Source organism: Mesocricetus auratus, unplaced genomic scaffold (genome assembly GCF_017639785.1).
Source record: "Mesocricetus auratus isolate SY011 unplaced genomic scaffold, BCM_Maur_2.0 Super-Scaffold_100004, whole genome shotgun sequence".
NCBI classification, from domain to species: Eukaryota; Metazoa; Chordata; class Mammalia; order Rodentia; family Cricetidae; genus Mesocricetus; species Mesocricetus auratus.
This window is the reverse complement of record NW_024429189.1, coordinates 49,374,423-49,398,570: the sequence shown is the minus strand read 5'-3', so window position 1 is coordinate 49,398,570 and position 24,148 is coordinate 49,374,423. Positions and strand designations below refer to the sequence as shown.

The 24,148-nt window shown below is 39.2% G+C and overlaps 1 protein-coding gene across 4 annotated transcripts in view; it reads left to right on the top strand.

The window, feature by feature from the left end:
- The first annotated feature begins 6,735 nt into the window (after positions 1-6,735).
- Nckap1 (NCK associated protein 1) overlaps positions 6,736-24,148 on the top strand; it is a 70,000-nt gene continuing 52,587 nt past the window's right edge. For 2 of the 4 annotated variants that reach the window (XM_040745696.1, XM_005065111.4), the window contains exons 1-3: positions 6,736-6,897; positions 16,599-16,616; positions 17,576-17,686. In XM_040745696.1, coding sequence (XP_040601630.1) covers positions 6,790-6,897; positions 16,599-16,616; positions 17,576-17,686 — 237 coding nt within the window. In that variant the 5' untranslated portion in view covers positions 6,736-6,789. The remainder of the gene's footprint in view (positions 6,898-16,598; positions 16,617-17,575; positions 17,687-24,148) is intronic. The other 2 variants (XM_040745697.1, XM_005065112.4) reach the window with 1 other exon arrangement.

The following is a 24,148-nucleotide window of genomic DNA, read 5'->3' as shown; positions in this document are numbered from 1 at the left end:
TAGGAAGTTTTCTTGAACCTTTTTGGAGCCTGTTTAAAGTTTTTTTTACATCCTTGAACAAGCCTCTGTGTTGTCAATCCCCGACACCCTCCGCACGTTCTCGGACACAGGCCGCGCAGCAGACGCGACACTAATCCTCCTATCTAGTTATTGGCTGTTCAGCTTGTTATTATAGCAATCACAGCAACACATCTTCACACTGCAGCATGGATTTTAATTGGTCTTAATAATAAAAACTCTGAGTCTGCTATCTGGGAGTGAAAGCTGAAGATCAGAGAAGCAGAGCAGACAGCCACTGGAGTTCTTATCTCTACCAATGCTGATTCTAAAGGGGAAATTCTGTCTCTACAAATCCTCAACTGAATCCTCAGACTTCTTCTGTCTCTACAAATCCTCAGACTATATGTGTGTCTCTATGGATCCTCAGACTGACCTGAGCTCCTGTCTCCTCCTATCTTATATTCTTCTCTCTGCCCAGCCATATCACTCCTGTCTCCACCTCCCTAGTGCTGAGATTAAAGGTGTGTGATCCCAAGTGCTGGGATCACCTTTGTGTGAGCTCTGTTTCTCTTTTAGACTGGATCAATTTTGTGTAGCCTTGAACTCACATTGATCAGTCTGCCTCTGCCTCCCAAGTGCTGCAATTAAAGGTGTATACCACCACTGACTGACCTCTATGGCTAACTAGTGTGGCTAGCTCTGCACTCTGATCTTCAGGCAAGCTTTATTTGTTGGATCATAAAATATTACCACATCACACAGTATACAAATAGTCCACAACATGCTGAGTCAGCTGATTTTTAAAATACAAAATAAGAATCTTCACAAAAAATGAAAATCAAAACAAACAAGCAAAACCCCAGTAAGACAAAAAATCAAATCAAAGCAAAACAAAATGAAACAAAAAGTCCACAGAAGCAAAACATGGGAGGGCTTTTTGTTGGCCAACTACTCCTTGAACTAGAGTATAGTTGGCATACTCAGTGACACTCCATTGGAGAAACTGATTTTTGGTTTGAGGAAGGAAAAGAGGGAGAGAGGGAGAGGGAGAGAGGGGGGTCACATGAAGTTGAGTTGTAAGGAAGAGGGGAGGATCTAGGAAAAGTTGGGAGATGGAAAACAGGATCAAAATATACTGTATGAACAAATAAAACCAAAACCAAAAATCTCCCCAAACACCAAAAAGCCCCATAGATTGTGGGATTGCTGGATGCAATAAAATGCATAATCAAAAAAACCCTTCAGAATTAGTAAAGATCATTACATAAGCAATTCTCTGTAGCTTACGTCTCTGTTGTATCTGTTAGGGAAAACAGGTCAGACATTAGGTGTGAACTGAAGGGTGGCAAGTGAAGGAAACATTCATGGAGACTGGGCAGGGTTAAGGGATTGTAGAGGAAAATGTAGACACCCGTTGACCAGATGAAACAGAAGATATAATCTTACCCAACTGATTTTTAGTACTATTACAGTAAACTTCGTGCATGAAGTTTAGAGTTAGATAGACAAGGGATCCATTACCAGATCTGCTACTGTCTGTGGGGTGGCTCTTCTGAGTTAAAAAATAGTTATCTACATTTCAGTTTCCTTATTATATCAGAGTGCAAGTGCTTGCTTAGCATTCAACTAGGACCTGTGATTTATTCTCCAGCATTTTAAGAAAAAAACAAACAGAAGGGATGGAGGTATAGAAGGAAGGAGAGAGACAGAGACACAGACGCAGAGAAAGATAGAGAGAGAATAAGATTATGTAACATCTTAAATGTTTCTTCCTGAGATAGGTAGCATATTTGTTAAAACCTGACACATAGTGTATCTAATAAACATTCATTTCTACTCTTTATTTTATAATACATAGATTATAATGTTAAAGAAATTATTATTAAAGTCAAGTTTTGCTGCAGTAAACCCATCACTCAAGAGGCCTCAAATTTATGACCTCTTCTTCAATTACTGTACACAAACATACACACACACACACGAGAGAGAGAGAGAGAGAGAGAGAGAGAGAGAGAGAGAGAGAGAGAGAGAGAGAGAGAGCTTATTGAGCTGTTGCCTGTATGTACATGTGTTCAGGGTTGAACACATGGAATTGGATTCGAGATCAGGGAGCTTATACTTGGAAAGGACTGATTCTCCCTCTCCCAGCAGCCATTAAGTAATTGACTGTAGTTCCTCATTTAGGGGTAGGGCCTTATGAGATTTCTCCAACCCACAATGGCATGTCAATTGTTGTTATCACTGTGTAGTCTTGCTCAGCTGACCATATTCTTGAGATTTCATGGGTGCAGCTTCCCAGTCATATACAAAAGATACTATTTCACAGCTGATGTTCTGGTCCCACTGGTTCTTCCAATCTTTCTACCCTCTCCTCCTGAACTTTCTATGTAGAGGTTGTATTGCAGATGTGTCAATTGGGCTTCTGTACCCCACAGCCACTTATTCTCTGCATTTGGCCAGTTATGAATGACTATCATAGCTTCCATCTACTGCAGAAAGAAGCTTTTTTGATGGGAAGTGAAAGTCAAATTTATCTATGGGTATAAGTAGTAATATTTAGAATGCAGTTAGAAATTATATTGGTTTGGAAAAATTGCAGTAGTAGGTTCTTCTCTTGGGTCTATGATCTCTCCAACCAGTTATTTAGCTAGGTTTCTGGTACCAGGCATGACTTGTGTCATATTAACCTTAAGTCCAAATAGATAGTTGTTGGTCACCCCCAATATGTAAGTGACACTATTGTGCTCTTGGGGATATCTTGTCATAGTAGTCTTTGTTGTGGTTGGTAGGCTTTATATTTGTGTAGGATTGTTTTTCTCTCTTGACAGCTTGTATACCTTCCCATATTAGGAGGGCCAGTCCTCAGGTAGGAGACTTTCAGATCAGTTCCAGCTCAGCTCTTTGAAGTCCCATATCTGAAGTGTGTGGTGTCTTCAACTATAAAAATCTTACCTTTAAGTTCTGTGAGGCAAACATGGACAATGGCTAAAACCTTTGTTATTTGGGATATCTCTCCAATTCCCTTGATTGAATGAAAATAGCTTTTTGTGTGTGTGTGTGTGTGTGTGTGTGTGTGTGTGTGTGTGTGTGTAGGACAACTTGTGGAAATGATTTTTCTCTTCCTACCATCTTGGTCATCAGACTTGGTGATAAGCTCCCTTATCCATTGAACCATCAGTCCTGTAAACAATTTTGTGAGTGTGTGTGTGTGTGTGTGTGTCTGTGTGTGTGTGTGTGTGCGCGCGCGCGCGCGTGCGCGAGGGGGGTTGGCGGACCTAATGTCTTTTACTCAGATGGATTTGGCTTATTACAGTGTCAGGTTAGTTAGTCTAAAAATTAGTTGTAAATAATCAAATAAAATTAGTGTGCTGGCTAGTTTTATTTCAGTAGGGTCATTGGAGAAGAAGGTGCCTCAGTTGACAAAATACAATCATAAGATCAGGCTGTGGGCAAGCCTGGAGGGCATTTTCTTAATCAGTGATTGATGTAGGATGTAATAGCCCTTTGTGGGTGGGGTCACTCCTGGGCTGGTGGTCCTGGGTTCTACAGAAACGCAGGCTGAAGCCAGGAAGGGAAGTGGTAGAACACCTTTAATCCTAGCACTCAGGAAGTAGTAGCAGGTGGATCTATGTGAGTTTGAGGCCAACTTGGTCTATAGAGAGCATTCCAAACAGTTCGGGCTACACAACCAAACCCTGTCTTGAACCGCCTCCACACCCACCCCCCAGCCAAAAACAAACAAAAAACCAAAGTGGGGAAAAGAAATAAAGAAGAAAAAGAAAACAGGCTGAGCAAACCATTAGGAACAAGCCAGTAAGCAGCACTCTTCCATGGCCTCTGTGCCAACTACTGCCTCCAGGTTCCTGCCCCCTTTTAGTTTCAAGTCCTGATTTCCTTTGAAGATGGACTGTGACTTAGAAGTGTAAGTCAAATGCACCCCTTCCTCCTCAAGTTGCTTTGGTCATGGTGTGTCTTTCAGCATAGCAGTAGTAATTGTGGTGGTTTGAATAAGAATAAGCCCCATAGGCTCATCATGTATTTGAATGCTTAGTCACCAAACATTGGCTTTATTTGAAAGGATTAAAAGGATTTGACGGAGTGGCCTTACTGGAAGAAGTGTGTCACTGGCAGTAGGCTTTGAGGTTTCAATTACTTCTCCACCGCCAGCCTGCCATGCTGGACCATGCTCCCTGCTACCATGCTCCCTTCCATGTTGATAATGGACTGAACCTCTGAAATTGTAAGCAAAGCCATAATTAAATGCTTTCTTTCATAAACATTGCCTTTGTCATGGTGTCTCCTCATAGCAATAGGACAGTGACTACAACAGTAACCCTGACTAAGACAATGAGTATCTGCAGACTTCTTTTATTGGATACTCTAAGGTATAAACAGCTGTAAGTACTCAAGTTCATATGAAAGCCAGGCATGGTACACATACCTATAATCTCAGCTCATGGGAGGCAAGGCAGAGAGAGACTGTGGGTTTGAATGAAAATGATCTCCAGTTGTAGAATTATTTGGGAAGGATTAGGAGGTGTTGTCTTGTTAGGAGGTGTGTCACTGAGAATGGATGGGCTTTGCGGTTTCAGAAGCTCTTGGCATTCCTAGGTGGCTCTCTCTGTTTCACACTTGGCAGTTCTGAGTAACTACTCCAGCAGGAAGCCTGCCTGCCTACTGCCATGCCCCCACGATGGTCATGCATTCTAACCCTCTGAACATACGTCCCCAATTAAATTAGCTCTTTCATAAGTTGTCTTGGTGATAGTATTTTATCACAACATTAGAAAAGTAACTAAGATAACCACCAAAAGTTCAAGATCAGCCTAAGTTACATAGAGAGATGTTATTATAAAACAAAACAAAATAAAACAACTCCTTCTACCCTAAACCACAAAGAAACAAAAGATCATCTGGAAACATGATAGTTTTTCTTGAATAAGAATTCTGTTAAAAAAAATTCTGCTCAAATTTATGTGTCATTTTCTTGCTCTGTCTGGACGGTCAGTTCTGCCTGAGCTGAGCTCACACTGTTATGTAGGACATTTTTTGGTGGCACTGCCATTTGGAAGCTGCTTTGGACCTAACGCAACTGCCCATAACTACAGTGTCAGGAGATCTAACACTATTATGGGCCTCCAGGCTTGCACACCGTACACTAACATACGTGTAGGCTAAAACAATTATACACACAAAATAAAAATAAATGCATCTTTAAAAAAAACAGCTATCCATCTAGACAGAATTGATTCCTGGTTTCCCCAAAGACACACACTGCTTTTTACATCCAGTAGTTTCACATTTTCTTGTCTGGCTGCCCCCAAATTCTCACAGCAGCGTTCCCTTCCCAGTTTCCTCTTAATTGTCTCGGGTTTGCACCCCGGGCCTCTGGCAAATTTAAATGTTAGCTACCAGCTTTGCAAGTACCTAGTAAATTAAATTTCCCAATTAGTTAAGAACAGAGTAAATAGCTCAACAGATGGTCTCTCTGAGATGGAGGAGAGAGAGAAATGAGGGGGAGGGAGAGAATATATATGTCCAAGGTACGCAACTCTACGTATACTGCACACTGACCGATAAACTTTTGACTTTTTTGGTGAGACTGTAAAAGATCTTAGAAGATATTTGTTACACTTCATTAGAAAGTTGCTTTAATGAATCCTGTATCTTATTAACTTCAGAATGCCTTTTATTTAAGGTGGTGAGGCATTTTGTGGTTGATTTATACTAGTTAAAGCCCCAAATGCCCAAGTGACCCGCGTCCCCGGCGGTGGAAGTTTTCACTCTAGTCATTCCCGTGGAGACACATTTTGTTCATGTTTGAAACCCTGTGGGATCAGGAGTGGACGCGGAGTGGGATGATGACAAACAGTCCTTGGGAGGTGGAGGTTGGAAAAGTAGAATTGCTTCCAGAAAGGACTGGGATTTAAGGAGGAGGCTGGGAGCGAACCCTCCTTCACCGCACAAACATTTGTTTTTTGGTGTGTGTTTTTTGTTTTTGCCTACCACACGCCAGAACCTATTCGTGTCTTCTCCGGATGGGTGCTGCTCCTTGATAATTCTCTCTTCTGATAATCTCAGGAACTCGGAGCTGCCCTCACTTCCGACCTCCTTCCCCTGAAGCCGGCTGGAGGCGGGAGCGGGGACCGCGGCCGTCGAGGCGCTGCCGGTCGAGCGGAGCACACACGTCTGCCGCGTTCTCCCGGGAGCGTCTGGCGGGGCGTGGGAGGAAAACGCGCTCCGAGTCGCCGCCAGCCGGGTCTCGGGACGAAAGTGTCCCGGAACGCAGCGTCCCCGCCCCCACGCCGCTGCGGGTCCTGGGGGTGGGTGGGGAGCCGAGGCAACTTCGGGGGGAAGTCGAGGACGACGGCCTGGGGTCCCGGGAGCCGAGGCCGGGCGGGGCGCCCAGGGCTCGGGCCGCAGTTCTCCCGGAGGCCTCGCGGGGGCGCCGGCGCGGCCGATCAGGTGACCGAGCGCCGGTCCCGGCTTCGGGAAGCCGCCTCGTTCTCAGCCGCCGCCGCCGCCGCCGCCGCCACCACCACACCTAGCGGAGGAGCCGGGAAAGGCGGCCCGGGTGGGGGAGGACTGGGGTGGAGAGCGCCGCGGGTGGAGGCGGAAGGGCGGCGGGCGGAAGCGGGCGCCGCGGCTGCTGTGTCACGGCGCGGGTGGGCGCGCGGTATGGGCGCGCCGCGCTGAGGCGGAGGTCGCGGGCGGGCGGGAGGGCCTGAGGGAGGCGGCGAGCCGCGGAGTTGCGCGCCCGGCGGCGGCGGCGGCGGCGGCGGCCGCACCATGTCGCGCTCCGTGCTGCAGCCCAGTCAGCAGAAGCTGGCGGAGAAGCTCACCATCCTCAACGACCGGGGCGTCGGCATGCTCACGCGCCTCTACAACATCAAGAAGGTGCGCACGGGCCGGCGAGGCCGGGCGGGGTGCGGCGGGGGGAAAAGGCCGCCGCGGGCGCGAGCCCTGGCCTGCTGGCTCGGGGCCTCCGGGATGCGCCGCGGCCTCGAGTGAGCCTCGGGCCGGCCAGGCAGGAGCCATTTCCCGGCTCCCGGCGGCGGGAACCAGCCGAGCCGCGCATGGCCGCCGCGGCGCGTTGGTTTGCGGGAAGGGAGAGCGCGAGGCCTTCCCCGGGGCTGCGGCGATCGGGCCCGGGTTTCTTGGCGGGTGAGTGTGGGAATGTGGCGACCGACCCTCGCTCCGCTCTCCACTCGGTCACTTGATATTTCGGTCCCCGAATAAAGCCCCCCACCCCAGCATGTTGACGTTTAGGATAATTTCATTTTGAAGATGGACAGGAGGGGGAAGTGAGGGTGGAACCGGTTTTCGTCTGAAATACTTGTAGGCTGTGAGTCACTAGAACAGGAATAACAACCTTTCCTCTCTACTCCTCCTCATTTTAGTTTTCCCAACCCTGTCTGAGGAGCACCAAGGCACCATTCCTTAAAGTACAACGCCTGTACAAAATAAAAACGAAATCTGTTCCCATTGCAGTTCCCTTCGAAACATATTCGAGGATTTGAGTAACTAGCCAGTGGACCTATTGGAAATCTGTGTGCCTTCAGAGTAGGGAGTGGGAGGCCGTACTGAAGTTAAGAAATGCAGAGATAAAAATAGGGGGGAAATGTTATTGATTTACCTTAGAGGAAAACAACCCCCAATCCGTTTAATTCGGCTTTGATAAGCCTCAGTGAATTTAATAGAGAAGAAGTTTGCTTTTAGTACAGTTTATACGTCTACATTCTTGTGGGTTTGTATATATGTGTGTCAAATTTTTCATAATCGCGTTAAAAAGAATATAACGTTAAATATTGCCCTTTGACCATAGCAGTGGAATACATAGGTTATTTGTGAGTATTGCTGAAGATTCTTTTAAAAATTGAAGTCAAAGCATTCGAATATAAACTTGTTTTACTCCTCCAGTTTGATTTAGACACAAATTCCGAAGCACACTGCTTTAAGTTGGTAATACTAAATGCTGGGAAAGGATAGCTGTGTTCTGCTTACTCACTTGGTTTCAATGAATGGTTGTCTATAAGCCCAGCACACTTTGGAGCTAGGCTGTACCCATTCAGTTTGTGACATGATAAAGTCCTCTACATTCACCCTTGATTGCAACTTTTTGGGGTTCGGAAAAATTTGATTGTAGGTAGTATAAGTTGCATTGGTGATGAACGACTTTTGGATTTTACTGCTTAAGAAATTTAGAAATCTAAGTTTTATATGGACTTTGTTTTCTTAAAAAAAAAAAACACCAGCAAGTTAAATGTTACTGAAAGTCACTAGACCTGCGGTATTGTGGTTAAAGGAAATGGTTAATGATGGTTTCTAGAAGAGGAAGTGAGAGGAACATCGGAAGTGATTTGGGTGTTTGAGCAAAATACTTTCTTTAATGCAGTCAAGTCTCTAAACATTTCTATGGAACAAGCATAGAATAAATATAAACAGACTTCATTCTCACGGATAATCGTAAATGGAATTCTAAGCATTTAAACTTATAATTAACAGTCTGTGGTCTTTTTTTCCAAAGTGTTTTTCACTTCCTGTTTTGAGAAACCTCAGGCTCTTGTTGTGTTGACCACTACAATGGGAAATAAGTGAATGCAGTCATTATATCTAATTGTCAAGCATTTTGAGTTGTTGAAATTTGTATATTTCAGCACTTACATATAGTTAGTTTCTTGAAATATTTTGCCTACTTGGCTTATGAATTTCTTCTGAGAAGAGTAATTAATTTTGAAGACTAATACTTAGGGCATAACCTAGCACATAGCCTTTGTTTAGTGCTCACTGAAATAGACTGTGTTAAATGCATCTGCTGTTCATTTTGTGACAGGAAGAGAGAGTGGGGAAGCAAGCAGGTGCTTGGAGGTTAGTGGATAACTTGTGAGAGTCTGTTCTCTCCTTCTACCTCAAAGGTTTCTGGGATCAGACACAGTAATCAGGCTTAGCTGCAAGTGCCTTTACCCTCTGAACCATCTTGCTGGTCCTTTTGATAGAATTTGAATCTTTGCAATTGCCTGTCTGTATCAGCTTCCTGTTATACCCAGCTGGCTAAGGATTGAACCATTTGTTCAAATATCTTGCCAAAGAAGTCAGATCTGTTCATCATTGTTTATAAGGTTCATGTTGTCTGTATTCTTAAGGCAATATAAATCACATAATCTTTTTAGTTATTTTTGTTTTTTAGATTTTAAGTTTCATATGTATGAGTGTTTTGCCTCCATGTATTTCTGTACCATTTGTGTGTCTGATGCCCACAGAGGCCAGAAGAAGGTGTGGAATTAAAATAGTTGTCAGCTCCTACTCATATTTCAAAACCTGGCACAAATGTTCCTATCCGTCTTCCTATCTTTCCCAGTCTAAAATGTTTAAAGTCTCAAGTCTCCTACAATCCTACTTACACACTGCATTAGACTAACTAGCTACACATCTCCCTAATCAAGATATGAATGTCTTGATGCTGGACTTAATATACCTGTTTCTCTAATGCTAGAGAAGACATTCAGAATATAGATGGTGATTAAATGCAGTGGGGAAGGGACGTGTAGCATGAATTCTAATTGGTATTAATAATAAAAACCCGGAGTCAGATATTGGGGTTAAAGCTGAAGATCAGATAAGCAAAGCGGCCAGACACTAGAGTTCTCACCTCTACCAGTGCTCAGACTGAAAGTTGATCCTTGCATCTCCAGACTGCACTGCTCCTCAGACTGCACTGAGCTCCTGTCTCCTCCCACTATACATTCCTCTCTAGTGCTGGGATTAAAGACATGGGATCCCAAGTGCTGAGATCACCTTTGTGTGAGCTCTGTTTCTCTTTTAGACTGGATCAACGTCTTGTAGCTCAGGATGGCCTTGAACTAATGGAGAGCTGCCTCTGTCTCTTGAGTGCTGGGATTAAAGGTGTGCACCACCACTGCCTGGCCTCTATGGCTAACTAGTGTGGCTGGCTTTGCACTCTGATATTCAGGCAAGCTTTAGATCATAAACAAAATATCACCACATATTACCACAGGGAAGCCCTCTCAACATTGTGATTACCTAAAAGATTAGTTTTATAAGGAAATAGTTCCAAGATTCTTTTAAGAGATTATTTGAAACTGTCAGATACAGAAATCTATTTACATATTAACTGTTTAAGGTTTTATGAAGTTTGATATTATTAATAAAATACTACAGTACTATGCTCAAACAGGGAATAATTTTATCATTGTCTAATTAAGTATACATTTTATCAAAGCCTATAGTATTGTTAATTAATTGTAGTATATTATAATATATATATATATATAGTATATATAATTATTGTATAATTATTCTTAGTAACTGTCAGTTCTTACAATCTTAAGAACTTACTATATTCACTAGTAACATGATATTGGAAACAGTGAGCAAGAAATCTTAGGCATGTGATTACTATTAATTAAGCTATTAATTAAACAAACTTAGTTTGAGTACTATTAATGAAACAACTTAGGCTAATCACGATTCCTAATTGTATTTCTTGTATTGCAGTTTACATAGTTTTTCAGTGTACAAAATTATTATTTGTCTTTGTGATTTCATAACCAAGACAGTGCTAGAAACCAAATCCCAAAGGCCGTCTTGCTAGAAGTGTTCTGACACCAAGCTAAATTCCCAGCATCACTTTTTGTCTTTGAAAATTAAAATGAAAATCTAAAATGAAAATTAAAAATCTAAAATGAAGAAAAATTTTATTTCACTGTTTTTCTTCATTCTAATTTCCTGTTTAATATATACTTTCCCCAGTTTAAGCAAAATGTCCTATTTATTTCTGTTAGTTTTACTCATGTGGTTAGTTCTTTCGTCTTGCACATGTTATAATGCATCAGAGACTGAATCTTAACAGTAACTAACCATAAAGGGATCTGAGGAGACAGCTTAGCTGGGGAAGAGCTTGCTACACAAGCATAACAGTATGAGTAAGGTCCCCAGTAATGACCTAAAATTCCAGATTTGTAATCCCAGCTCTATCAAGATAGAGACAGGTTGATTCTTAGAGCTTGCTGGGAAATCAGCCAGCCTCATCTAATCAGCTAAATCAGCCAGCCTCAGGTCCCAGTGAGAGACCCCCACTTCTCCAAAAAGGTTAGGTAACTCCTAAGGAGTGACACCAAAGGTGACCTTTGGCCTCTACATGAATATACTTGTACACACACCTACAGTCAACCCAGGTAAAGAAAATCACAAAAGAAAATAAACTTAGTGTGCAAAATTGATACAAAATATATTTTACCAAAGAAATCTGAGTTAAAAATTTAAATTGCTAGTTTAATACATTACAAAACCAAACAGAAATCTCTATTAATACTCACTGATGCACTGACAGCATGATGAAAACGATCTTTTCATACAAATTTCACAAGTAATCCACAGTAGAAAGGGAAATCATTCCTCTACTGGTACATTTCTTTCTGTAAGGTTATTGGCATGTTACCATTAATTGCATATTCCTTTTAGATGTTTAAGAAATTGAGTTGGATCTACCTAAAGTCAGGTTTCTGAAGAACCTACTAGGAAAATTTTAGGAGCAGTGGGATGGCTCAGTGAGTAAAAGCACTTCTGTCAGGCGTGGTGGCAGGAGAGTGATTAAGAGGCATGAGGTGGAAAGACAGACCTAGCTCTAGAAAAATGTCCTCTGACGTCTATAAGTGCCCCATGGCAGACGTGAGCATGTCCCTTCCACATGTCCCTCTGCACGCCCCCATGCACACAGACAAATAAATTAATAAAAAATGAAATCTTCTGAGCACTGAAGAGCACTGGCTGCACTTCCAGAGGGTTAGAGTTTGATTTCCAGCACCCACATGGCCCTTCACAACTGTCCTTAACTTCAGTTTCAGGGGATCTGACATCCTTTTCTTGCCTCTGGAGATATCGGGCATGCCCACAGAGCACAAGCAGGAATTAACAGTGATTAAATTCCACAATTTTTGTTCAGTAGAATAAAGATACAGAATATGTTATAAAATACCTGTGCTAATATTTGAGAGAGAGAGAGAGAGAGAGAGAGAGAGAGAGAGAGAGAGAGAGAGAGAGAGCGCACGCTCCAGTGTCGAGGTCAGAGGTCAACTTGGGGAAAGCTGTTGACTTTCCCTCATGTGGGTGTTGGGGATTCACCTGTCATCAGACATGGTGACAGGTCTTTAACAACTGAGCCATGTAGCCAAACTTAACTTTTAAAATAGTCAAACAAACTCTACTTTCCTGTACTTATGACATTGTTTGGGAGCTAAGAGTCACATTCTAGATGAAACTTTAATACTAATTTGTTTTAATCTTGACCAAATTATTTGTCCTTATTGACGATAATTTATAAAGTGAGATTACTAGTTCTTACTTACAATTGACTTATCCCCCCCCCCCCACAGGAGTGTCAGGATTCAGTTTGTCAGCTAGGTTATAACGATATTTTGGAAGGTTGCACAGGGCTCTCTTGTAAACACAAAATGTCTTCATGGTATGTACCTGTCCTCAGGGCCTGTTAGATGCTGACCTGCTATCTTTTGCCTTTTTGAAGCCTTACTAGCTCTGCTGGTTAGCACTCTACCACCATGCTGTATCTCCAGTCCTCAGTATTACTGATATCCATTCTTGGGAACTTAAGTAGATATTCCAGTTCTACCACAAGGTACAATACTGTTACTAACCTCATAGTTTGAGAATCAAGTGGGTTTATTTATGTCAAGTATTAGTACAGTGCCTGTACTGTACAAATTTAACAAGGGATAAATGGGCTTGGAGAGATGGCTCACTGATTAAGGTTTCTTACTGCTCTTCCAGAGGACCTGAGTTTGGTTTCCTAGCTCCCATATCTGGCTCACAGATAATGTATAACTCCAACTTCAGAAGATCCAACATCCTCCTTTGGGCTCTACAGATAACCTGCAATTAACACACACTCTCTCCTCTCGCCTACCCCCTTTAAGCTTTAAAAAAAGGAATAACTGAATAAATGTTGGCTGCTGTTATGTGTTTCTGGGTCTTGGAACAGAACACACCCCTTCCCAGTAAGTCCAGCTCTGTTCCAGCTTTAGAAGCATTTCTTAAGTACCTTTTTTCTACTTGACATCTGGGTAGTGTCCATACAGAGTAATTGCAGAAGTATGTTCTGCAGTGGTTCTTTAAAGATCTATTTAATATTGGGCACGACTGTGTCAGTGTATGAAACTTACACAACCCTTTGTTTCATGACAAGTATATGTTTGCACCATGTGTGTGCCTGGTGCCTGAGGAAGTCAGAAGAGTTATTGATTCCAAACCCCTAGAATTGGAGTTATGGATGGTTGTAAACTACCATGTGTGTGCTCTTAACTCCTGAGCCATCTCTTCAACCCAGAATTACAAAAAAATTTAGTAAGTGATTTTGAAGGATGTTATGGTTTGATCCTCTTAGATCATGATTTTACCAAGATTTGTGCCTGGAGAACAGATATTATAATTTCTTTATCTTTAGATCTGCAATTACTAACTTTAATTAAGAACTAAAATTATTAATAAAAATACATGATATGAAAGCATTTCTAATAATTTTGACACACTTTTCTCTTGGCCTCTTAGCCTAAACTATTAGTGAAGTATTTCTTTTTTTCCCTACTCAAACTCAGGGAAACTATTAGTTTAAAGTAGATTGACTGACCAAAATATAGCAGGTACAGGAAGAAAAAAATTGGAATAGTAACCAGTGATCCTGGAATTCAAGACTGTTGTTATATATATATATATATTTTTAAAAGCTTATCAAATCAGTCAGTTCTGAGCAGCTGAATTATGGTAAAAATGTTGTAGCATGAATTCTCTTTGGTCTTCATAATAAAAACTCCCAGTCAGCTATCGGGGTTAAAGCTGAAAGATCAGAGAAGCAAAGCCACTAGAGAATTCTCACCTCTAACAATGCTCAGACCTAAGGGGCTATCCTGTCCTCAGACTGCCTCTTCAGACTGACTGCTCCCCAGACTGTCATGAGCTCCTACCTGTCTCCTCCTGCCTTATATTCCTCTCTCTGTCCAGCCATATCCATTCCTGTCTCACCTCTTTAGTGCTGGCATTAAAAGGGTGTCATTCCAAGTGCTGGGATCACTTTTGTGTGAGCTCTGTTTCAGGCTTATCTGGCTAGCCATCAGGACTATGGATCTGCCTGTCTCTAACCTACCCCAGTGCTACACAGGGCTTTTACTTAGTTACTAGGATCTAAACTCATGTCTTTGTGCTTGTACAGCAGGGACTTTGACCTTTTATTAACATTGTTTAGATTCAATCTTTGTTGTGAACCTTTCTGGATATATTAGTACAGATGGCTTTAGTAGCTAAGTGTAGTGATGTTTGTAATTGTATAAAAAAGATTTACTTCTAGGATGACTAATCAAAAGTAAAGGATTAATTATAATTTTGATAGCATGAGATGCTTTCAGATATATTGACAGTTTCTGTTCTAAAACAGTAGTGAAGAATATTGATCGTTATAAACAGATTTCTGGTCAGTTAGATTTTTCTACTGTGATAGTATTATGTGAAAACCATAACTGAGTTAATAGTTAGAGCTCCTTGCTAGTATGTATCTTACCTGGGTGACTTAATCAGATCATAGTTTAGTTTTTCATGTACTTTTCTTTTCCTAAGTATTCCTCATATAAATGTTTTTTTGTGAAGTAAATATGTTGAGTATGTTAATTTTAGAAAAAGTAGAATGGAACTTTTGTGTATTCCTTATATTTGTATTATGTTTATTTTTTAACGTTCATTGTATGTGAAATATACCTGTAAGTTTTTCACACCTGTGTAATGAATATAGAAGTTTTTAGGACACAGTATAATTATTGTCTCCAGTTTAGTAGAAAAAGACACCAAGAGATGAATGGTAAAATCATTAACTCATGGTTTTACAGCTATTATGTGACCTAGCCAGGACTTGAATATGGGCACCCTGTTTTAACACTCATGTTCTTGGGCTATTGGATATAGTGGTAGAATATGTTCTTAGCATATTTGTATTCCCAAGTTCAATTCTCAGCACCTGAAACATAAATCTATTATTCTTTCCATAAGTAAAACAAATATAGTATGTTGACCTAGGGTAAGTGAGAGAAACAATGTGGTTAAGAGAGGGACTTAAGTTGTTAAGGAAGTCACACTATGTGCTGCTTCTAGATACCATGATGCAGACCTCCCAACGATCAGTCTCCATAGTAGACCTCCACTTAGGTGACTGTCATATTCTTTATTTATTATAGCCATTCCTAATAACAGTGTACATTTTTGAGCACTTATGTGCTAGTCACTTTGTTAAATGCTTTACATAGATTACCTAAGCTTCTCAAACCCCCATAATGTGAGGTAAGTACTCTCCCTTTGGCCTCTTACAGAAGAAGGAACTGAGACTAGGGAATATTATAAATGTGAAGCCCCAGAGCTAGCAAGTGGTAGAGATTGGAGTCTAACTGCTTAGCAGAGTCTGGTGTCACATCTCAGGGATGCTCACACGTGTGCCCACTGAGCAGCATTCAAAGAATAACTTAATAACTTATAGAAGAAGTTATGTATAATTTTATTTGTCCACTGAACTGAAGTTCCTTTTTTATTCTGTTTTCGGTGTAAGAAGAGCTGTTTATATACAGATTTCTTTTGTGATTTTGGGAAATGGGTATTTTTATTGATAGCTGCCAATACTGTTAAATACCTGAATTTTAAATAATTAGAATATAAAAGATACACGTCATGAAAAGTCGACATATTGATTTACTTTAGGATCCTGTACTGTCTTAGGCATGCTTTATATAAGAAAATGCTAATATGTAGCTGCTTTTAAAGGACAGTTTCTTAGTTTGTGTGAGCCTTGGCTATGTGAGTCTAGATTATGTTACATATGATATCTTGAAAAAAGATGACAAACTAGAAGAACAGTGTATAAGAAACTATCTCAAAGATACTACAGTCTGAGGAAAAGCCAGTTTATGCTAATATTATGTAGAAATGGACTTGCATAGTAGCCTTGTCAGTTAAAGTTCTAACTTTAAAAAAATGGTGTGATCTAATTATAGTGAGAATTGGCACTGCATTCCTATTTCCATGAATAAAAATAGGAATGTTTTTATTGGCTTTCTTTATTTTATACTTTGGATTAGAAGCTAGGTGATATTTGAAAAATAGTTCCAATTTGAGCTGAAGTACAAAGTTCAACGTGTAACAATTCATTTTTATTCTTGGCTACCGTTTCTTTTTAAGGTATGTAAAATTTCACTAATGGTTTTGCTCCTATTTTTATAGCTGCATGTAGTCTTTATTTTTCCTTCTTCCTAGTGTTATTTTAAGTTGGTTTAGAAAGACCCCTAAGAAACTGACATGGTTGTACACCTACACGGTAGTATTTAAATCTATATGAATAGTATAAACTATATAAATCTATTGTATAATAGAACTTGCTACTTAAGTACCTTATAAATTGTAGCACCATACAGTTCTCATTTTGTATTGTTATTCATAGTCTGCAGTGCATAAGTTTTTTACTGAAAAGTATGTCATAGTTTGACAATCATTGTTTACACGTAATTTTCTCTCTTTTTATTACAATGCTTCCCCAGCAAGGACAAGTTTGGAAGGTTTGCAAAGCTTTTCACCTTCCCTCTGCCCGCTTGCCCGCTTTCAGATCAGTCTCATGTTTCATAACTTCTCTTTCTGTAATCCACAACATAGCCATAGTAAACTAGAAGGTCAGGTTACAATACTGTATCTCCTCACACACGGCAGACATCACTGTAGTAGCATATGGCTTAAAAGTGGAATAAAAATTAGGATGATATGATTTCCCTAAGAGAAAGCAAGTCACACAAGCAGTTGCCTGTCGCATACTCTACTGTTGATTCTTGCTGCTTGTGTAGTGCTTTCCGGGTCACTGCAGAGGAGCTCACATTGCTGATCTGGTCAGATGGGGACATTTCCATACCCTTGCTTTTGAGAGAGAGGACAGACACAGGTGCATTGCTTGAGGTGCTGCTGGTATGAGGGAACACAGTGTTGTAAAGCAGATGGCCAGAGAAGTAGGCAACATGCGTCAGGAGTGCAGACCAACTTCAGTGGTAGCAGCTTCCTGTTCTTCTGAACTAGGACTCTTGAATTAAAACGTTGACAGTGAATGAGGAAAACATTTTGGAAAAGACATTTTCAAACATAATCCTTTATTAACACTTAGAAACATTTCTAGGACTTTACTTAATATTTGATTTTGTAATACTTTATTAGCTTCAGGTGATACAAACCTACCTCAAACCAAAAAGGTTTTTCATTTTCTTTTCCTTTTTTTAGGTTTGAGCTTTTTCCTTCACTGCTGTTCTGCGCTAACTGCTTTGAAACTTTCCATGCGTTTTTTTCAGTAGAAGAACATCTCTGTACTGTCTCCATCGCATATTTCAGCTGTGACAATCCCTGCACTTTGCCTGTTCATTTTATCACCTGCTCACCAAAAACAATAAATCTTTCTAATTTCTGATTTCAGATTTGTTATTCTTCCTTGATTTTAGGAAGATACATTTCACTTTTTTCATTACTGTTGTTTTTTTAGGCATGTGGAGACCCCAAGGCTAAACCATCATACCTTATTGACAAAAACCTGGAATCTGCTGTGAAATTCATAGTCAGAAAATTTCCTGCTGTAGAAACGCGCAACAACAATGTAAGTTGTCCCAATTTTCTACTTGGCGTCACTTGTCTGAGAAGAGCAATGTTCAGTGGAGTGTTGTATCTCCCATTCATCTAATGCTGTGTGCAACATTTGATGCACAGATTTTAGACCTTGCTTAAATGCTTTTAAAGACAGTATTCATATCTCTGAAACCAGAAAACCTTCTAGCTACATTTCTTACACTATTTTCTTTGAAGTTACAACAAGAATAGTTAATGTATAGATAAATAGCACCCCAAATATGTGTGTGGTTGCTTGGGGCATCTTGTTATACTTGTATCATTAACTTAATTTTCTTTTGAAGTTGGCAATGGTGTTATAGAGCTTTTATGACTTTAGTAAGCAGCTGTTTTTACTTTTAAGATGTGTTTGCTTTTCTGGCACTTTCTTGGTTTACAAAAGCATTTTGAAGTTAGCAAGGCTGTGGTACCGGGGTCTTTCCTCCCTGTATTAGTTCCTTTGGAATTTTTCTCTTACAAAGTTTGGTCATGTTTAGTCTTTCTGGTATGTTTTAGGGGAGACAGTTTTTATAGTAATCTTATGGAATAACCAATTCTAAAATTTTGTTTTATTGTAACATATTTATAAAAGCTTTATTGACTTGAATATAAGTCATCATTTTGCTTTTATTTTCCCTTTGATATTCCCATACTGCAACCCTTGCTTTCTTTTTCGCTTTATATAAAAATTTATTCTAGCAATTTCCCCTTATGAGTGCCCCAATCTTAAATATTTAAAAGATATTTAAAAGATTGTCTCATTTTATCCTCTAATGGTATGTGATCATAGAAGATTTATATTTTCCTTGTTGCTAATATTTAAAACATCTCAATGTGGAAAGAAATATTAGTCAGAATTAGTAAAAATAAGTCAGGTGCTTTAGAAAAGTCTTGGTTTGGGTTTCTTATGCTTTTTAAATACTTTTTTGTTTGTTTGTTTGTTTTTTTGGTTTTTTTGTTTGTTTTTATGAGACAGGGTTTCTCTGTATTGTTTTGGAGGCTGTTGGTCCAGCCCGGCCTTGAACTCACAGAGATCCACCTGCCTCTGCCTCCCGAGTGCTGGGATTAAAGGCGTGCGCCACCACCGCCCGGCTTTAAATACTTTTTTAAAGTCTATTTTGTTTTGAAAGTTAGGGTTAGTAAAAATCTTGGTTCTATAAAAGATTGTATTAGTATTTTATAATTGAATGCATAAAGGAATACAAAGAGTTCCTGATAGAAAATTTTTATTCAGAGTATACATTTTAAAAAGAGAGTTGTTTAATGTGGATAATTAAAAGCAAAACAAAACAAAAATAAAAAAACAGCATGATGATATTTCATTGATAATTTCCATATAACCAAAATTAAAACAAAGTACATTGAAAGCATGTATTCATTTGTATTGCCGGGTGTGGTGGTGCACTCCTTTGGGCAGAGGCAGGCAGCTTTTGTTGACAGGTCAGATTGGTCAAATAGGAAGGTCCAGGGCCCCAGGACTACATAGTGAGACTGTCTGACAGTCTCAATGGAAAGGACAAGGTGTTAGCTATGAACATTAATTTGCTCTTCTTTCTGAAAGATTACATACTCATCCAAAATAACAAATGAAAATCTGTCACTTAATTCAGTATATACTTGTTCCTATTAAAGTGACAGAAAATCTCTTATATTAACATACTAGCATATATTAGTTTTCATATGGCACATATACCGAATGTAAGATCTTATGAGGAGCTGATTAGATAGATATATATTAACTATTTAATAATAATAAACATTATCTGAAAGAGCCAATAAGTACTGTTCTCAGTATGCTTGGCAAACTGCTTATAATAATAATGTTCTGCAGGTCTTTGTTCTTTAATAGTTTCTCTCCCCTTTTCAATATTAAAAGCATGAAATCAAAATTCTTGATTATTTAGAAGCATTTCACATGCCGTACAGTTTACCTCCTAAGTGTATGGATTAGGGTTTTTAGTATCTTCACAGAATAATTCTGAGTCACAGGGCCCACATGAAGTAAACTGTTGATTGATTTTTTTTAAATGTATTCAACAACTCAGTCAATGTTAGAGCAGTTAATCACCCAGAAGAAATTCTGATTACTGAGCATTCGGGATACCTGATTCCCTGCCAGCCTCCCAGTCCTAGACAAGCACTGATGTACTTTCAGTGTCTGTGCCTATTCTAGAACTCCTGTGTAAATATAATCATGACATGTAATGCTTTGTGACTAGCTTGCCATTCAGTACAATGCTTTCCAGGTCTATCCAAATGCTGGTGGTTTCACACTTCGTTTCTTTTTATTGTGAAAATTATTCCACTGTGAATATAAAATATTTTATGGATTCATTCATAAGTTGATAGATGTTTATATTTTTACTTTTCTTGACCATGAATAATAGTATTGTGAACATTTTTGTGTTATATGTATATACTTTGCTTTTAATGCATACATTTATGAGTAAACTTGCTGTGATGTGTGCTTTTCTGTGTTGAACCTATAAGATTGATGTCATGGTGTTAACTGTTAGGATTATATGTACAGTTTACTCTGCGGGGCCTGTTTGTCACATGCTTTTACAGTTATTCTATGGGTGATACTCTGGGCTGTCTGGTTTTTTTGTTTTGTTTTGTTTTTAAATACACATTGTATCATGTATTGACTCTTTAAGAGGTCTTATCTCAGCTTTGGTCTGAGCCTGCTAAAATATTGTGATAGACTCCTAGCTAGTTTAGATTAGAAAATAAGAAGTTGAGCTTTGTAATTATTTTTCACTTTCATAAAATTAGTTCATGAAAGCTGCATGTTTTATTTCAGCACTCAAGAGGCAGAGACGGATGGGTCTGTGAGTTTGAGGTCAGCCTGGTCAACCAAGTGATTTTCAGGCCATCGAGGGCTATGTAGTGAAACCCTATCTCAAAACAAGACTAGTTAATGAAAGTTTAAAGATTTGAATAACAACAGTGCCTGGAGTTGATGGGAAGTGGCAGATTTTCATCTGCTCTGTACTGTAGTCTTTGTACCACACACAGAATGTGCTTATGCTTATCCTACAATTGGCACTATTTCTGTTTGATTCATGCTTTAAATAATACTTGTACTCCACTTAAGAAAAGAAACTCAAGAATAAACATTGTTTTAATACTAATTAAACCTGTTTTTTGAAGTTTCTAAAGTAGATTCTTTAAAAGGGTTACTCTTACAACGTTGTAGTTAAAAATGTTTCTGGTTTTGGTCCCCTTTTAGTAACTGGCCTCATCGTCTCTAAGCATTTTAACTCTATTGGAAGCCTTAAGCACAACTTTCCGGTGTATATCAGAGAAAGCACTGCTGTTGGCAGCAGGGTGGTGTGAAAGGCAACCTTGTTCATTGTTTTCATATTCAGGACCCTTTGTGGTCTATTTAATTATGGATTTAGGGGGAGAAACTGTACCAAAGAATGAGGGGTGCTCTTCCCCCAGCTGTAATGTTGAATTAAAAGCCTCATATGCTTCAAAGTAAGCTGATAAAATGAGATTTCATTATAATTATGACATACCAGTTTTGTAATTACAGAGGCCACTTATTTTGTCTTCATATGTGCTGGGCTGTGCATTTTGGTATATTTCATTTATTTTTAGACTGTCCAAATTATTGAACTATTATTTTTCATTATCTTGAAGTTCAGCTGTGGAGATGTCCCTATTTCTCCTAGATATCTGAAGATCTATTATGATCCAGTATGAGGAATGCAGGAGAAACCCACTTAAAGCAATACTACTTTTCATAGGAAACTCTTTAAATCTCCATATCGTCCATGTTCAATGTAAAAATTCTTGCTATTTTTTCAAATAATTGTAACTTAATTTTTTCCTTCTGTTTCTTTCTTTGTATTTACATATAGAATCTACTTTGTCGTTTTTAAAATAAGAAAATACTACCCAGTAATCCCAGTTCGTAGGAGGTGGAGGCAGGAATATCAGGAGTTCAAGGTCATTCTCAGTTACAAGCAAGCCATCCTGGGCAACATGTTTCAAAATGTAAACAAAACAAAAGTGTAAAAAAAAAGTCATTACAGAATCTTCCTATTGTGTATTTGCATATAATATTGTGATTTTTATTTCCCAATGTAACTGAAAAATGATAATCATTGCTATAAATGTGTTGAATATATCTTAGGGTCTAAGAACAAGGGCGTTGTTGGAGAGTAGAGGGCAGCAAAGGTGATACGGGGATTCTGGACCAGAACACAGGCAATTGCCAAAACACTGTGAAGTCATTGTTTCTTCTTCTCTGAGGCAGGGTTTCCTTGTGTGGCCCTGGCTGTCCTGTTCTGTAGACCACACTGGCCTCGAACTCACAGACGTCCACTTGTCTCTGCCTCCCAAGTGCTGGGATTAGAGACGTGCTCCACCATCACCCCGCTGAAAATCATATTTTCAACCAAAGAAGAATATTTTAAGTTATGGATATTACTTCTTAGGGCAGCACAATATTATAAGAAGCTATGTAGCAATTACCTTTTTAAACAGTTTTTTGTTGTTTTGTTTGTTTGTTTTTTAATCCCTGGTGCCTGATACTAGAGAATATCAAGTATTTGATGAATTAGCCTATTTGGTACCAACTTTCGCTTGTTTTAAACACTGCCTTGGACTTATAGCAGGACCCAAAATCTTTTTAAGATTAAAAAAATCCCAGTGCTTTTTAAAAAGTAATGTTAATGCAACTGTCATTAGGACTTTGTAGGATTCCTCAAAGTAACCTTGTAAAAGAATAAGATTCCTAGCTTTAAAAATATAATGAGTCTAGTGGATACAGCAGTGTGATATTAGAATAGATAGATATAGGACTGCCTTTGTTATGCCCGCTGGGTGAAGAGTAGTATGGTGGTTAGAGACTGGACTTTGGAGTCAGAATTTGAGGTCACTTACTAGCTAAGAGATTTTAGGCAAAACCAGTTGGCATCTGAAGGCATCATTTTTCATATGTCTAAAATGAAGATAATTCCCAACTCAAGGAGTTAAATGTACCATAAAACATTTAGCACATTGACAAATGGCTTAAAAATGGTAGTTGTTATTTATATTACCGCCTTAACCCCCTAGTTTACTTCAAAACCAGTGAAGTAGATTTCTCCCCTCAAGAGAAATCCCACTTTTGCTTCTATGACTTTGATAAAACAACATGCTGTTTTCTATTATTTGAATGTCTGCTATCCTTTGAACAGTTCCAGGTTGAACGGCAAATTTTGTTTCTAATATTGAACATTATTCTTTTTTTCCTTCCTATTGTGTTCCCTGCCCTGAGACATTATCATGTAACTTGGTTGTTTAAACTATAATCATTATACTCTCCTTTCACTTTCATTATTTGGGTCTTGTCTTCAGCTCTACAGTTTCATGAACATACCTCATTCAGGTACATGTTATATCTGTTGAAACAAGTACTATCTATCATAATTCAAACATTGATTGCCATGTTTTCTAATCTCCTTTCTTGTTATTCCTTCCATTCTGCAAAAGGGGAGTAAACCAAACCAGCATTTCTCCTTGACATCTTGCATGTCTGTCTTTATGGACCAAACCATTCACTCATTTTTGGATCTCTGATGTCTAGGAGATATAATCTCTGATGTTTAAGAGATATAGGTCAACAAATAAAATTTTGGTTTAGAAGGAATCACTGAGATATACAATATTATATATATATATATATATATATATATATATATATATATACATACATTGTGGCAGTGTACTTCAGTATAAGTGTATGTATTTCCTGATGGGAACTTGATAGACTATATACAACAGCTCAATCTTAATGTTAGACTTGAGGGACCCAGTAATAATCTGAGTGGAGACACTGGCAACAAATTGCACATTCCAATCTAGAACTCAGGCAAGAGTTAGGGGTAAGCTAAAAATCAAAGAGAACTTTGATTGTTGGGGATTTTAAGAGACTTGAGAAAGTTCATTAACCATTGAGGAAAGAGGGAGAGTACTTGAAAGTAGAAACTGAAATAGTGTTCTGACTCAGTTACTGTTAATGATCTTAGAACTAGATTATGATCAAGTCAGCATATGTGTGCTTCCTCTTGCTGTAGGCTTCATTGGGCAGTCGTAAGAGGAAGAGAAGAACCAGAGATAATTGTAATGATGGACCATTTAAACTAAAATGGATAAGAAAGGAATTAGGATATGATGATAAGTGATAGTTTAAAAAAAAATGGAGAAATGGCCCAGCGATTAAGAGTACTGGCTGCTTTTCCTGAGATCCTGAGTTCAATTCTCAGCAACGACATGGTGACACAAAACCATATGTAATGAGATCTGGTGCCCTCTTCCGACTTGCAGTCATATATGCAAGCAGAACACTATACATAATAAATAAATAAATATTTTTTAAAAGGTAGGGTGAATAATTATGGGCTTCCCAAGTTCAGATATTTGGTAAAGGTGTACATTCTCTCTCTAATGTCATCTAATA